The sequence below is a fragment of the Tachypleus tridentatus genome, chromosome 6 (assembly GCF_004210375.1).
Source record: "Tachypleus tridentatus isolate NWPU-2018 chromosome 6, ASM421037v1, whole genome shotgun sequence".
Taxonomy (NCBI): Eukaryota; Metazoa; Arthropoda; class Merostomata; order Xiphosura; family Limulidae; genus Tachypleus; species Tachypleus tridentatus.
This window is the reverse complement of record NC_134830.1, coordinates 131,890,941-131,909,024: the sequence shown is the minus strand read 5'-3', so window position 1 is coordinate 131,909,024 and position 18,084 is coordinate 131,890,941. Positions and strand designations below refer to the sequence as shown.

Below are 18,084 nucleotides of genomic sequence, written 5' to 3'. Positions count from 1 at the left end.
TTGGTGGGATGAAGATCTGAGCCCATCACTTTCAGATTACAAGTCAAGCATTCTAACCACCTTGCCTTGTTGGACCCAATCTTAAAAGAAGCTTTGGAGTCCAGCACTGTGAACCCAATGCCATTTCATTTTTATCTGGTTAATCAAAACTGACATTTACACAAACTAGATGTTCTCCCTTGAAAAGTGATAATTTTTACCTCTTAAACAATGGAATTAATATGGACTCCATCAAATCTAAAACATCTTAATAAGCTATATGTATGTACCAAATTCATTCCAATTAAATTTTCCTAATAGCATATAAAATATGTAGCCATAAACACCAACAATATTAGAATTAATCCCACCATTATTTCTGTGATCTTCCATGTTCCTTAAATACAAAATAAAAATTTTCACTAACATTTTTTTTAATCAGTTCTTTACACAGAGTGCTATGAGACACAAACTAAAATTATTTGATATGATGTAATATGTGGGATTCACTTGTAATGAACAATATGCAGTAATTTGATGGTGCAATGCTTAATTTCTGTCTTAAGATAATGTCTTAACATAATTAGCTATTGCATAATTATATATTGCACAATATCTTAAAAAAGATAGACACAAATCTAAAATATTTTGTAATGTGTGACTGCTATCACAATAATCTTCTATCTAATTATTTTATATCAGAATCATGTTTCTTTATGGTTTTACCTCAATAATATTACTTTCACAAAGACAAGACTTATTTTTATGATACATCATATTTACTAGATGAACATAATTTTGATAGGTTACAACGTAGCTCAGCTAAATTTTGGCTCAAGATAGAAATTTTTGGTGATTTTTGACAAGGTAAAACTCCAACTAAAAACAGATTTATTAACTTTCTTACGTTATTTCAGCTAAGGTATTCCAGAAACGGCAGGTTACTTCATGTGCTTTCATGTTATTCAGTAAATGAACTTTAGTAGCTACATCAACTGCTTTTTCTTCTATTCCAAGCTGCCCATAGCTATTCCAACCCCAACACCACAAGGTTCTATCAGCTAAAACAACAAAAAATTAAAATAAAGATTGAATCACAATAAAACTATCAGTTATTAATAGTTATAGAAAATACCTTAAATGTGGCCTCTTTGATCATCTCAGTCTAATTTATAATTAGTTACTGGCTTTTATTATTATTTGAGTCACTATCTAATAATAAGATATGGGTTTGAATTTGGTATCCCACTATCACCAAACACAATTTTTCTGATGACCCTTTTGATAAAACAGGTAAAATGTGCATGTTAATGGATAACAACTAATTAAACAAACAGCTATGATGGCTTTAACTAGATTTGTTTGGTTTATATCCATTATGAAACATTCATATTTGTTTATCAGCTCAAGAAACTCTCTCTAAATTCTGCTAACAAGTGAACTTATTTCAGCCCTACTTTTTGAATGTTTATACTCATTGCAGTTCTTTGTTCTTAATTTAAAAATCAAAAATATTATAGGTGGAAATATGTCAAACAGCCCTAAATAAATATTCCTCCAATGTTTCTTTATACAAAACTACTACACAGAAGAGAGGTTACCACACAAAAACACTTAAAAGTGATTCCATGAATACAAGTTTTTCTAATACTTTCATATGTGATACAGGTTGTAATATTAATTTAACATATGAAGTTCAACGAAAAAATGACATGTGATAAAAAAAAGAAACATTATCGACAAGAAATAGTGTCTTTTCCACTTCTTAACCTCTAGCACATGAAAAATAAACTTTTTTTTATCAAGTTATCTTATTATAATACTACATCTAAAAAAATTGGTCTTGAAATTTTATATAAGAGGTCTGTTAAAAAATACACGGACTGTTTGAATTGCACGGCTCCAGTTGGTTCCAGGGGAATCCGCTTGGTGTTGCTAGATTTGCACAGATCAGATGATTACGACTCCACTTCCCGATTTCAGATATCTTCATTTGTGTATTAGCTACGCAGTTTTAAGTGAAGTGCGATTTTTTCGTTTGGCGGATTTCAGAATGAATGACCTGAAGGAGCAACAACTTGCTGTGAAATTTTGTGTTAAACTTGGAAAATCTGCAACTGAAACTTTTGCTATGCTTAACACGGCTTACAGTGATGTTGCTATGAAGCGTACGGCATATTTCAAGTGGCATGAACGTTTTAAGGATAGTCGACAGTCTATTGAAGATGATGAGTGTCCTGGACGTCCTTCCACGTCAACTGACGACCCAAACCTCGAAAAAATCAACACCCTGGTGCGGGCAAATCGACGTCTGACTGTCAGGGAGCTTGCTGAAGAGTGTGGGATATCAGTTGAATCTTGTTACGAGATTTTGACTGAAAAATTGAAAATGAACTGCGTTGCTGTGAAATTTGTGCCTCAGAACTCGTGAGTTTTTGGCCAAACACTCGATCACTGTTCTTCCCCACCCCCCCTACTCACCTGACCTTGCTCCTTGCGATTTTTTCTTGTTCCCCAAACTCAAAAGACCCTTGAAAGGAAGAAGATTTGAGACAATTCCCGAGATTAAGACAAATGCGACGAAGGAGCTGGAGGACATTACAAAAGAAGCGTACCAGGACTGTTTCAACAAGTGGAAACACCGTTGGGATAAGTGTGTGTGTTGGGGAGGAGAGTACTTTGAAAGGGTCCCAGACCTGTAACTTCTAAATAAAGTACATTTTGTTTTATGACGTCAGTCCTCGTATTTTTTGAACAGCCCTTGTATGTACATAAATATATAGACACAATCACATACCCATTCCAAAAACCAATTATGAATTCATATTACTATTATTAGATTTATAAAATCATGCAAACAAAGTGGCTTTAACACCATTTTTCTCATGCCTTCTATGGTGAAACTTTATAGCAGGAGCTTAAAAATGTTTGATAATGTTCAACATCTCCAAGTACGATCTTGTATGTCCAACCTTACACATGTAAAATCTCTAACAGTTTTCTCGTACTATATCTGGAGTTAAGTATCAAATTTTACTCAATTTTAATGAGACCTATTATTTTCAATACAAAATGCAATATGTAATCACTTATGTATTGTATGTAATTATATTTTGTATAATTGTTACATACATACAAAAATTGTTTTGGACTTAATTAGGCTCACCTATGCAATCCAACATAGATGATTTTATAGCAGCAAAGGCTTGCTGGCTATCAGTGACCCAGTACTACAGAAATAAATGCACACAAACATACATACATAGCATGTTTTGTGTTTGTTTATAATATTTAATTTCCTGTTAATTTTGAAGGTTTATTAACTTATTTTTATGCAATGTTAAGTTTAGAAATGAAGTGCTGCTACATGTTTTATTAAATTTCAAAGCTGCATAATTCCAGTAGAAAGTTTTCTTCATTAACTTGTTTCAACTGATAGTAAAAAGTTTTCATATGAACCAGCTAGTTCACATTTTATTTCTGATTAGTTAAGAAAATCCCAGATATATCTTATAAACCCCAATAGCATATATATATAAAATTATACATTTCTTATAATATATTGTCTATAATTACATTTATCTGTATTTTGCTTACGAAAAACAATCAAACATGCTATGTGATACAGTCACTGTTGTGAACTATTGTATCAGAAATGAATTTGTTTTCAATGGCAATGCAGGGGCCTAGTTACAAAATTAGAGTTGGTCCAATGTCCATGTGAAGAGCAGACCAATTTGTAGTACAAAGTGCCTGATGGAGGTTTGGAAAGCATATGTGCAAGAGAGAAATCCCTCTCCTATGGTGTGGAAAATTATGGAATAATTGCTTTGCAATGAAACAAAATAAGTACTTTTAGAACCATTCAAATGCACTTCATAGACCTTCTATAAACTAGAACAATAGAGCTAGAGCTATACATTCAACAATAGGCCCACAAAGTAAAAAACACATACGCAATGTATTAGATCTATCGTTTACAAGTTTAATGTCAAGACAAGAAACAACATAGCACCAATTAAATTACCGCAGTACAACAGAAGTGCTACACATATTTCTAATATATATATATATATATATATTATACATTGCATGATATTATAATCCTGGTGAATCAAACCACACTGAAAAAAATTATATGTTTCTGGCAAGTTAGCCAGTTCAAAAACGCACGTTCATTTATTTGCTGACAAATACATTATGGAACCTTTAAACAAGCTTAAATGTTCCAAAACAATCAACTTGCATTTGTCACGTTTGAATGAACTCATTTGCAACTTCCCTCACTACTAGTTCATCTATGGAACCAGAACAAGCAAGTAAAATCATTAAGTGGTCAAGATGATCTTGGGCTATGTAGGTTTTCATAGGTTTTAGGCTGGTAAAGGATCTCTGGCACAACATTGGTTGCAGAAAAAGCTACAATCAGTTGATAAAGTTTTACAGCTTCTCTCATAAACCACTTTTTTCAGCAGCAGTCATACTTTTAAAATTTTCAATAACTTTGTTTACTACTATAACACTATTTGTGAAAAATGTTCTAAAACTTTAGTTGAACTTTCAACTTTGAGCTACTAACTCCTCCCAGTTCATCTCTTTCTCTATATAGTTTATAACTGGGTTTAGAGCTTCAATGTGTATTATTCTAAGTCCTCTCAGGAAAAATTTCATCACCAATACTTTCTTTATACTTATTGTTTTGTTTCCTTTTTCTAGGCAACTATGGCTTACTAATGTCCTTTTTTTACCCCACTTTCTGGTAAAAAAGGTAAATTTTACCTCTGAACAAATTCCCTGAAGAATCATGCTTGCCCTTTCCATCAGATTTTTCATCTTTTCAATTAGGTTACCCATCAGGGTCCCTTTACTTAAACTGTCACAGCAGTAAAGGACAAGTTCTCCCAGAATTATTCAAAAGTTAAAAAAATCAAATTTCTCCATAGCATTATTCACCCCTATAAGTTTGAATCACATTTCTAGGTCTGTAATCTTTTCTCCTGAAGTATCCCACAGTTTCTGCAGATACTTGTAGTTTTGTTTGACTGATGCCATAGCTTGTCCACTTACTATCTATCTGGATGGTGGAGAACTTGGATAACCGAAGTATTTTTCTTCAGCAACAGTGTCTTCCTCTTTAATCCATTTGAAAGTGGCTTCCATTCCTGAAGAATCTTGATAACTTTGATGGTTTCAAGAGTATAATCTAGAGCATCATGAAGGCAGATAATTGATCAAAGGATATAATGTACAGCCACATTTAGCACCTAGCCATAACAGTAGATGTAGAGGGCTTTAAGTTCAATGTTGGCAATTTTCCTGGCTATTCTATTTTCGGTACCATTCATAACACTTAGCTCCCAACTTTTTCATTGATAAATTTATCCTCAGCATCACATATTTTATTGCATGGACTAGTGAATTTGCATTCATTAAGTTCACAGAATAAGAAACCAACAAAAGTTTTGTGGAGTTCACATTTTTGTCTAACCACCTGAAACACAGCATCAGCTTTTCTACATTACCTACCTCAGTTGTCTCATTTATAATAACTGTCAAATACCTTGAATGTTGAAAGTTTCTGTAGAGATCCCTCGGAATATAATTGACCATAATTTCTAGAATTTCATTTTGTGTTTATACAGAAGTATATTTGTTCCTTTTCTTCTCTAGTCATAAAGCTAATTTGGGATCATCCACAGCTTGCAATGGGTTTCAGCTGGTTACAATTATACTCTATGTCATCCCTCCCCCTGATATTCTCTGCTTACCTTCCCAAGACATGCAAGTCTGAATTCAGATTTGGCAAGCAGGCCTTGCAATTAACTCTTTCTTGCTTATACATGGAAACAACTATGTTACTTACATCTGGTGTACATTCATTCCATAATGCTTGGGCTTCAAGATGGCAGATGAATGTTCATGCATTGAAATGAAGCAGTATCTTCCTTCCAACTGCTATATCCTCTAGTAACGAAGGTGTTATCCAGACAGGAGTTGTTTCTAATGTTAGTCTCATGGTACATATTATCACAAACCAAACAGAGGACCAATGTAATGTAATATAGCCACTCACATGTTTCAAACAAAGACACTTTGCAATGGTTTTTCCTTGGATTCTTCTTCCCAAATTCCTTTTGAAGACATTTATAGCCCTTTGCAGACACATGCCTGTCTATAATTTTACTATCATAGACATCATAATCAATTGGTACAGACACCAAGAAGAAAACAATTTCACAGTTTGTTTCCAAGCCTTCATTTATTTCAGCAACTTGAGGATCGACAGCCTGAGAAGATTCACTGAGTAATTAGTCTGGACTTGACTTGGAAGCTGGAATAATCAAGTTTGGTATTAATTATAAAAAGCTTTTATATTTTAAACAGATCTACTGAACCCTACCTAAAAACCAGCAAAACCACTGATGTACTTGCATGCTGAGTCGTTTTCTCACAATGCCATAGGCCTAAGGTAGGCTCCACAAGTCTTGTTCCATATTTAAGGCCTAGGCTCTTGAATATGCATATTATTTACCTTACATTAGAGGCCTACAGTACTGGTAGTACCACTAACTTACTTCAAGAATATTACTATAAAAAAGACATTACATGATAAAATTTAATATTAATGAAATTTCTTTCTTAAAATTAGGCCTACTTCATTTGGTAATGAAATTTAGAATTTATTTTTGTGAGACAGACTTTGAATATGACATTTCTATATCATCTCTCTTAGCTTATCTTCTATCTTTATTGGTCTATGCATCAATTAGTAGGCCATAAATAATTACTGGATGCTATGCCACAATGACATGGTACCTTGTATTATGCAAATGCCAATGTAACTGATTGCCTAAAACCTGCACAGTGTAACGATTTTTATTTTCCATGACAATGGACTTCCGAAAATACATCAAATGTGTTACATCTAAAGCTAGGCCTAAGGACATCTCCAAACTACTTCCAGCAACCACAAGCTTATTTCTTGCAAATTTTTGGAAGGAACATTTAAAATAGATTCTCAACTAATTTTGTCTACAGTTGTTCAGTAGTACACATATGGGAAAAGAGTTAGTTTTAGGGCAACGGACCTGCAACTACGGCTCTGTAATGAAACATCATTTCTTCTTATTTCCATTCATCATTCTATCAAAGCAACATTTAAAACGAGGTTGTGTTGCCATGTACATTAGCTACTGTCATAAAATGGAATCCAGTATAAAAAAAAAAAAAAAAGACTGTTTCTGTTACAGAAGCTTTTAACAATGAGTCAGTGAGTTCAACATTGGAAGCAGTCATCCTTGGCATTATATAAGTGTTTGTTGTAGTGCAAGTTGCATTTGTCTCCAAAAATAATTACATTGCCAATAATAAATTACATTTTAATCTAATGAAACATACTTCAGGTACAAACATTCCCATATACCAAAGATTTTGAATCACGCATCAAGAGAATAAAATGAAGTAAACATAACAAGTAAATAGTCAGTTTAAGCAGCAGAGACAAGGGCTCATATTTCTTGTAAGAGAAGAACTGGAAAAAATAAAGGTAACAACCAACTTTTGAGTCTTCATACTACTAGTGGCAGGAGGGATAATCAGTGTAAAATAAATGCACTGTTAGCTGATTTGATCATTTAGGATATGCTCCCTTTCAAATCTGCTGAATAGTAAGCATTCAAAATCTTATCCAGACATTACAATAAAATAAAACTTTTCAGTATGAAAGCCCCAACATGTGTAATTAATGACAAACTCAACAACAGAAAAGAGGAGATGAAAAAGAGAGAAATCCTCACAATTCTCACACTAGAACAAGATGCATGTTAATGGGGTGTTTACACCCCACCCCCTCCACCCACCATTAGTTAATGAGCATTTAGTATTTTTGATATAAATCCACACAATTTTAACTGAGAAAATGGAGTTTATTAGCCCATCAAGGATATCTCTTCCAACTCCTAACTATGACCACCACTTACTACTGGTGTATTCATCTAATCTTTTCTTGAACTCAGTTAAATTTTCTGCCTCCACCACCCTTGAAGGCAGCTCATCCCAAAACCCAACTACCCTCTTTGAAAAGTAATACTGTCTAAACTGCAGATGACTCCAACAATGCCAATATTTGAGCTTATGACCCTTTGTCTTATTGTTTTCTTTGATAAATACAAAACAGTTTGATGAATCTGTATCATCAGTGCCATTAATAATTTTAAACACTTCAATCAAATTCTCTCTGACCCTTCTTTCCAGAGAAAACAAGTCTAGACTTTAGTTTCTCCTCATAGGTGTCATTCTAGTGGCTTTTCTATGAATCTTCTCCAACAAATCAATATATTTCTTGAGGAAAGGGAGCCCAAAACTGTACACATTACTATAAATGTGGCCTCACAAGTGATCTGTAATATAGTGAAACAATAATATCTCTTGTCTTGTATTCATTATTACTTTAGATACTATCCAAAATCCTATTAGCCCTATTACTAGTTACAAAACATTGTTTAGATGACTATTGTACTTTTTCTATCACAACACAAAGATTGTTTTCTTCAACCACAGTATTTAATGTATTCCCATTTAAATCATAGTAATTTGAATTGTGAAAACCTAAATGTATCACCTCATATTTTGGATAGTTAAACATCAACTACCATGTACTGGCCCAATGCATTAATGATATAAATCTCCCTATAAGTCTGCAGCATCTTTAATACAGTTAGCCACTTCAAAAGTCATATGTCATCTGCAAACTGATATCTGTAACTGTAGTTATCCATGATATGCACATTTTATAACAACCCAATTTCACCTCATGGCTTTCCAACTAATTCTTCAACTAGTAGTGACTAAGAAGCTATTACCATAACAGACTAAAAACCTTTCCTCAACTACAACTGTTGTCCTAAATTTTTCTTGGACCAATAGCTAAAGGTAAAGCTTTTTTTTATTAAAATAAATATCCAGTGTTCAGTTAAGCATATTTATTTACTTTAATAACATTTAAAAAAATAGTAAACAGACAGCTTTTGAACTCTCAGAACAAAGAACTAGTGTCTTATCTATGTCCTAAACTTATACTAACCAGTTATAGCAGCAGAATGTCGAGATCCACAAGCAACAGATTTAATGCGCTGGTCATCAGGGAACTCTAAAAATCCTGGAAAAGTCTGGAAGGATATTACTTCTCTAGGAAAACCAAGCTGTCCACTCTCATTCCAGCCCCATAGGTAAAGATCGCCAGAATCTTGAAAAAAATCAAACATTCATTTTATAAGTATTGGTCTAAATCTAAAATTTCAAATGAAACATTTGGTATAATATTTCACAATACAATAAAGCCACAAATTTCTTATGTTTATTGGTATGAACATGCATTATTTTTTGAGATTATTAGTGACTATACTTAATATGCTGAAACTTAAAACACTAATAGATTCTTACACTTTAAAATTAACCCTTGCAAATTAAAAATAAAATAAAAATGATGCAATAAAATTGGTTGGTACATTTTTTCAGATTTTGAAAAAAAGATGTTGACAATAGTTCCAAAGCTTCCTCCCACTACAATATCTTACAACACTTTCACATACAAGTCATTTTATTACACTTGTAGCTTAATCATTGATATCATATGACACATATTTGACATCTAAAATGCACTATACAATACCTTAAACAAACAGTTTGAAACCACACTTTTGTTTAAAATGCTAGTTGATAACTTGGCCAATTTTAGTTACTGTATACAGATTGTTTCAAACATTTTACAAATGCATCTACAATCAGTATTTCATATTAATATGTAACAACCCATTACTGTGCAAGTAATAATGTATATTACCAGTTTTTGTATTACTTTCCTACATTGAAAATAAATTCTGATATTTACTTCCTTTCACACAAAAACGTTTCCCAATCTTCACTTGAATCACAAGCTTTTATACTTTATCTGTTCAAGCTGTTAATTTAGCATGCATAGTATATGCTAAATGAACAGCTTGAACTGATAATACAAATTACTTATATAATATTATCACTCATACAAAGCTTAATTTTCATAGCCTTAAATTTTGTTTGATTATAAAGCCATCAAATAGAAAATCAAACCCATCTTGCCAGATACACCCATCACATACTCTCTTTCAGGAATTGTCAATAGTTCTCTCTTACTTTTAACCCTATTTAGACCAATAGAAAGCCAAGGTTTTCATCTTTCAAATTATATTACATTGCATTGTTATCTGTGCAGAAAAATGTTAATTTCTCTTTCCGTACAAGCTCCATTCCTAAGGAAAACATACTGACTAAATTAGATGATTTTGTAATCACTCTGTTGTATAGTTAGAAAGCCAGAAAAATCGTGATAGGCAGAGAAAACTGTCTGCTGTTTTGCATGTTATTATTCTACATTCATTGGAACATTATAATTAAATAAAAATTTAGTACACTACTACCATTAGTGTAAAACAAAGTAAGGTTAAGTGTCACTGACAGTCAACAAGAAATAAAAGGAAGGCCCAGTTTTTTTTCATTTTTATTCTTTATTTATTATTATAAAAGTAACCAAAATGTAAAAAATAGAAAACTACATTGTTTAAGGTTACATTAGGTAAAATAAACAATAATAATATAATAAAAAAATTTGTAAGAAGTACACATGCTAGAATCTTGGAGTAGTTCTCAGGGTATGTATTTCAACAGTATAATGTGAGCAACAAGTTTCCCAATTGATTTATAACTTAAAATAGTGTGATTTCTACTAGTGAATAGTACTACTGGTTCAATACCATTCAGAGGGCAATAATATAATAAAATTTAAGCATAAATACAGATTATACTGTTAGGAGTTTGAAGCTACTTGAAATAAAAAAAAAATGTAGTTTCATGTTATAATTTAAAGTCATTTGCAGAAAGAAAAAAGGGCAATTTAGATTTATTTCATTGTTGTTTTTGTGGTTACAAGGACAGTCAAACTGACCAACGTTGTGCAGAGTAGCACAGAGAAAATAATAATGATAAAAAATAACATTTTACTTAAAACATTTGAAGTTTTAAAAATTTTGGATTTGAGATTTTTAAGATGAAAAAACTATTTTTAATCTTAACATGCAAATCATTTTACACTCAGACTGGTAAAAAATACTCAATAAATTAAAAATATATTTTTACTTAGAATACTTTACCAAAAGTCTGCTAAATTTTGTGAAGATACACATCTGTATTAAAATTATATACAAGTGAAAATGGTTACATGATTGGTCCTTGGGATCTTGCACCTATTGAAAGTTTGTAACTGGCCTAATACTAAATATGCAATGCATGTACTCATTCAACTGTTCATAAGTACTCTAGTGTAGTTGGTTAAATTGTGGGTTCTGACTAGGAAAATTCCAAATGTAAGGAACAAACAAAGGAGCAAAGTGTACTTATAATGCTCATGATAGTGTGAAAATAATGTGTGCCCTTTGGTGGGAATTTCTGAGAAATGAACATCAGCCATGGCATAACAAACAAATGTTATGGCACATTCACTATATTGTTGAGGTCTCAAAACAACATACAAGAGAAACGAACGACTGTATGTTATGCTAAGCTAAAAAAGAAAGCGATTCATGACTGTGGTTGTTTTGATATTTTATCACCTAATATATAAAAGCACTTTAAAGATGTGAACTAAAATATAAATTACGGGGGAACAATAAGTGGCAGGTAATTTTTATTTAAAATTTCCAAAATAGGAAAAAAATTTAATAGCTAAAAGCAAATAAGAAAAACACTAATATTATACACAACTATAAATTAGTCTTAACTAATTTCAGTATCAAAATATAACACTTAAGTTCATATGATTTGATGCAACTGTGTTAAGAAAATTAAAAACACTACAAAAATAACCAAATTATTTATCACTTGGTTTTACAATACTCTGAATTTCATACATAGAAACATATTTTCAAACTGAACACAAGCTATTCCCTCAGATAAAATATGGTGAAAAAATGTTTTAAGATACCTGTTAAAGCAGCAGAGTGCCAACCTCCAGCAGCAACAGTTGTAACTATTAATCCTTCTAAAGCTTCCACAACTCGAGGTTCAGCTACTGCATCTAGTGTACCATGCCCCAACTGGCCACGGCTACAAAATGAGGATTTACAAATACAGATAAAACTGTACACATACAATAATAAACCCAATTAAGAACATTCACTGTGTTAAAAACATTTACACTTCTGCAGTTTCATTTTGTTACAGTCAATATTAATTATGGTCACAGGAAGCAAAGTAACAGTCCATAATAACAACTATTGCAGCAGACAAAATGTAACCAAATCAGACATGAAGTCACAAACACTACAGTCAATAATAAATGTGGTGATGAGTACTTATCCTCAAAGATCTTTTTTCTTTCAAAATTATTGTAATCTCTAAAATAAGTAATTTTACAGCATTTCAGCTGAGTGAAAATAAAATATTATACATTTTCCTTTTCTAATGAAATTGTAAGTTTTATCAGTGATATACACACATATATATAATTTCAATAAGGACCTATAACAACATTTTACCTCGTGGACATTTTGATAACATCTGTAAATGGGCTCTCCCAAAAGCCAAATAGTAACAAAAATCACCTAATCATCTTGCCACTATTTCATTTCAGCTGATCTCCAAATGTGCATGCATTTTCCCGATAGCAAAGCCACATTGGGCTATCTGCTGTGTCCACCTAGAGGAATCAAACCCCTAATTTTAGTATTGTAAATCCATAGACTTAACACTGTCTTTGTGGGGGACATCTCCTAATGCGACACTAAAGTTAATCTTTACCATCTCTAACACATATGCAAGAACCAGTTTTATTTAGATTGTTCCAGTAAGTTTGAATTCTTTATACTTACTAAATAAATACACATATATATTACTCCTGTAAGACATGCCATATTACACTGTAATACTTCTGTAATGTATCCTTTTTGTAACTATAGTTTAATTCTTAAATGGATATAATTTAACGATGTGCTTCCAAGAGTAGGTGCTGTGGAAGGATATCAGATGTGCCACTGAATATTTGCAATTAAGTAATTTTATTTAGCAATGTACATTTATTATTAATTTAATACATTTTTTAAAACTTAAAATTTGATTTCCTCCTTGATACACAGTTATGAGAACATATCACTTATATTAGACACTATCTTGCCAGAGATATCTATTAAATCAATGCTTCTCAAACTTTTTACAACTCACAGCATGCTTTTAATGTCTGCAATTTTTTGTGACACATGAAAATAAAGTCTGTATGTTTCCATAACAATTTCTTGTTTTTTTTCCATATTTTGTGATGTGCCTTCTAAATTCTATCTTTCCTTTTTTTCTTATGAATAACAAAAATGACAAACTCCTCGAACAGTAGGGCAGCTACTCAAATAGTGCTGATTGAATTGTCATATCTATTATGACAAAAATGTTACTAAGAAGTACTTTTTATTTATACTTTTCTTTTCAACAGATATCTCAATTAGCATATATTCATGAAGAGTTGTTGTTAAGAGTACTGGAAAACACTCAAACCCTAAAAAGGCTCAATCTTTTCCCACTATTAACCCTAAAATTCCCAATATATATCTTAGTGACCACAAAGACGCTGGAATAAAATCTAAATTATATACAGCACATCTATTTAAAACCCTTCTGCAAAGAAGTCCATGAAGGATCCCATGGTATAGAGGAATGGAAAAGGGTGTGTGGATCAACACTGAAGGCAGAGACCTCTTTACAGAACCCATAGATCAACAGGTCTGGAAACTTCTGTAGTATCAGTCAGTCAAGGTGCAAAAATAACAAGGAAAGGGTCAGAAGCCTTAGCAAGAAGACAAAAGGCCTAGGCAAAAAATGAAGAGAAAACCAAGGATGGGCAAAACATTGCATGAAATAGGAGAGGGAGATAAGCTTGTAGCCAGAGAAGACAAGGAAGAATGCAATCTAGTAGCATCAGTCCTACATTCCAAGGAGTCAGGATGATCCCCAAATACAGTATTGCATAGAAAGAGGGTCTTCATGCAGATCCAACATGGATGAATGGATGAGATGTATCCCCACAAGTAATGCACTTCCCCTCAATAAATCATAACAGAACATGAACTAGGTATTAAGGGAAAGGAAGAGATGATGTACAAGCCATAGTGGGACAGAGGAAGAAACCAAACACCTCTGAAAAATGTTCAGGGGAATGATGAAAGACTTTTGATGATAATATGAAGAAAGGCAAATAAGGTAAAAAGGAAGAAAGTCAAATCCTTGAGAAATGAACCTGATTATAATAAACAGTCACTTCAAGATTTCAATTCCAAAGGGAAAGTACAGGATCCAACTGTTGAGAACCCAAATATGGATCTGAATAGCAATTATACAACACAACATGTTGGTCCAACAAGTAGGAAAGATGGGACATATCAACACTCAATTGAAACTGGTCCAAAACGTTTTAAGCATAACTACTGTCAGGTGAAAGGGAAAAACTATATTCAGAAGGATTTTCACCTAGTAAAAAGGATAGGCATAACAGACAACATAGAAGACCTGTAAATTACCATATACCTGATTAAAAAGCTGTAAAACAAGGGAGTAAGACAATATTCTTGCATGTCAACTGATAACAATCTAGTGGTACATCCAATATAACATAAAGAACTTTTATATTCCTATACAACATTAAAAATCTTGAACATAGGCATTCAATCCTTATACCTGTAGAAATGCTATAATTTAAATTGAGATTGAGAATACTCACAATGACGTAACTTTCACAACAGGTTCCTAATTAGAATAGCCTTGATGTGGCAACATCAAGGCAAATAATAAATAAAACTGCATATAAATGAAAGTATAATTAACAGAGACTTAAACAAGAACTGAATGAATAAAACAGTGCAGTTTGTTTATTATTAAAGCTACAGTCATTAGCATTTTTACAACTAAGTTCATCAGCTGTAATATTACTTGAAATATATCTCAAATTAAACAAAAGAATTTTTTATGGTTTGTTACTACAGTACTAACATTTCTCAGTAAGGAAAATAAGCTGCTAATAATAACACAAAATACCTTCCAAGCCCAAAAGTGAGTACTGTTCCATTTTCTGAGAGAAGAAGTGAATGTTCTTTACCACATGAAACTGCTGTAACTTTGCATGGTACTGACAGAGGGATTGGGTATAAACTTTGTAAAAGGTATACACCTCCATCTAAAACAATGTTGAAAGATATTAAAGTTCTACAGAATAAAAGAAAAAGTAATTTCAAAGCTTTTGCTTTCTTAAAATATTTTTCAAAATCTCTACTCTTATTGAACATTCAAACACAACATAAGCTCAACAAAAAAACATCATTATATGTCTATTTCTATATTTGACATACAAGTGTATAAATGGCATGAAAACTATACTGATTCTAGTTTGACCTTAGCATTATTCATACTGGTTGTTCCCGAAAAAAAAATTAAAAAAAAGTTATTTCAAAGAAAGTTTATATATGGAAGACTGTTTCATTGTAAATTTCTAGATTAAATGCATTCCACAAAATAGCCCAATCAAAAATTAAATATGTTCTGGTAATTTATTTTATATTATCAAGGAAAATCAGTCTGATCTAATCAAATCCTATTTTTTACATCAATTCTAGCTTTCAATGAAATGTGTCCAGGAAAACATGTAAGAAGTTACACAAATGTTATCAAAAGATGGGACATAAAATACACTAAAATTAGATAATACTAAACAGTCATTTACATATAAGAAACTACAGTAAAACCTGTCTAAGCTGGAAATTGTATAGGGCAGAAACCTGTACAAGCCAGAAATATCAAAATTTTGCAGCATTATCTTAAGATTTCTCTTATAAAAGGCCCTCTATATGGCAGAACCTGCTTAATGTGGACAGAAAACTATCTTTCACCTACCTCATCTATCAACAAGTAGAATTAGAACCTGAGTAAGGCAGAAAAAATGTTTTTGATTGGATATTAATTTCTTATTTAATTAATAATTTCTTTAAATATTAATAAATTCTTGTTTCATTAATAATCTGTTTAAATATTAATAAATTACTGTTTAATTAATAATTTATTTAAATATTAATAAATTCGGACATTTTGTTACAGTCAGTATTGGTTAAATATATTCTGTTCTTTTTTTTATTGACATATTATTATTATTTTTGCAGTTAAATTAGATTCATGATATGTAGAAATATATTTGTCTTTTAAGTGCAAAATTCTACTCTTTAAATAATTCTCACAAAAAAAATAAATTTCTATCTTCCCTAATTTTAAAGGATAGTGAGGAAATAGAAATGCCTACTTCATCACAAGTGTTAAGTTATATTAACACAATCAAATTGTATGCAAAAATGAAAGTGGAAAGTGAACTTCATGAAAAGGCCGTAGAATTGGCATTCTCTTTTAACCACAAGAGAAAGCCCATTAAAAAAAAACAAAAGAGTTGAAACCGGACACTTTCTTCAAATAAATTTAATGAAGGTTTTGTGTACTTGTGTATATTTTGAGTGTGTATTTTTGTTCTTATTCTAATAAATATAGCATAAACAGTATAATAACTTTATTCACAAACATTTTACTTACCTTGAGTCAAGCAAGTATAATGTTCCACTCAAAAATTATATATAATTAAGGAAATGCATGTTCTCTGTCCAAGCCAGAAAACCTGATTAAGCCTGAAATTTTACTTGGTCCCATGCGATTCTGCCTTAGACAGGTTTTATTGTATATTATCAGATTTAAAAAAAAAAAAAATTTAAATATATAAATACTGAAAAAATAATTTTTGTAGAGGTTAATATCAAGGAATTCTTTTACTACTAATCTGGTGGTTATAAGTGTACATCATATAAGATGTTTATAATAAAACAGTATTTTCCAATATTTCTATGCACGTGTTACATGTGCATACAAAATTGTTCCTAATTCTGAAAATTATCCTTAATGTAATAAAATTAACTTTAATTCTTTTTCAGTAAAAGTTGTAAATCAGTGTAACTACAAATATTTTTTATGATTTACTTCTGACTTCAAACTACTATCAACTAAAATTCCAATACATTTAAAATAATATAACAAGTATCTTAGTTTTCAAAGAAGACCTAAAAGTAGTTGTTGATGTCAGGTTTAGTTTGTGTCTTTTAAGCACTGTACACCTCTTTACCACAAGCTAAACCTGACAGCAACAATATAATTGGCTAGTTCCCAAGGCTAACTCATACTGAACATCCAGCCTATATATTTCACTACACTCATTAGACACAACCCTTTATTCTCTTGAAGAATGGATATGTTGTTATAAAAGTTTCTGAACTTCACTTAATCAAATGTACCTTTACTACTCATGATAATATATTTCATGTTTGTCTTTTCACACTAAAGCCAAAGGACAAAGCTCTTATTCAATTTGCTATCCTGCAGTCACTATGATTTATGGAAACCAAAAAGACTAGTCAAGTTTATTTTTTATACTGTGTAGGGCCCATTTTCATTTAAAATCATATGTGCTCACTTAAATGCAAGAATTAATTAGTTATTCTAATATTATTACTACTATAAGACCCTAATTATCAATTAGCTTATACCATACATTTTAGCTGACAAATCTGTTGCCATCTTTGATGTAATCATAAGAGAAACTTATATGATGGCAAAGGCTGGAATTCAATTTTGGGTCTTCCTGTGGTCCCACTCATTCTGAATCTCACCCACAGGAAAGTTATTCAAATATAATTATTTGGACAATTTAAAAAACAAACAAACCTAGTTCTATGTCAGGTTGGCTAAGCATGCTATCAGTCAGTTGGACAAAGATGTTACTATTACCTTTCAGTTATAATTCAATAATAGTCTAGAAGCAAGACCTATTTGGTTCAATTTTGGTTTCAACTTGTTTATTAGTTGAATTTCTTCAATCCAAATCTTTGCTGACACAACAATTTTTTTCTTTTCTTTTTCCAGTGATTCATACATTCTGTAACAGTGCAAATAAAACTCCTCCATTCATGAACTTCAACATAATCTACCAATACCTGAGCACTAAGTTTGATG

At 31.6% G+C, this 18,084-nt stretch overlaps 1 protein-coding gene across 5 annotated transcripts in view; it reads right to left on the bottom strand.

Annotated features, from left to right (window-relative positions):
* The window catches only part of LOC143253679 (RCC1 domain-containing protein 1-like), a 42,567-nt gene that overhangs the window by 12,778 nt on the left and 11,705 nt on the right, over window positions 1-18,084 (bottom strand). For all 5 annotated transcript variants that reach the window (XR_013029768.1, XR_013029767.1, XM_076507925.1 and 2 more), the window contains 4 exons: window positions 15,085-15,223; window positions 11,993-12,114; window positions 9,062-9,223; window positions 887-1,040 (listed from right to left, as the gene is read on the bottom strand). Coding sequence is in view for 3 of the 5 variants with exons in the window: in XM_076507925.1 (XP_076364040.1) it covers window positions 887-1,040; window positions 9,062-9,223; window positions 11,993-12,114; window positions 15,085-15,223 (577 nt within the window). In the remaining 2 variants the exon portion in view is untranslated. The remainder of the gene's footprint in view (window positions 1-886; window positions 1,041-9,061; window positions 9,224-11,992; window positions 12,115-15,084; window positions 15,224-18,084) is intronic.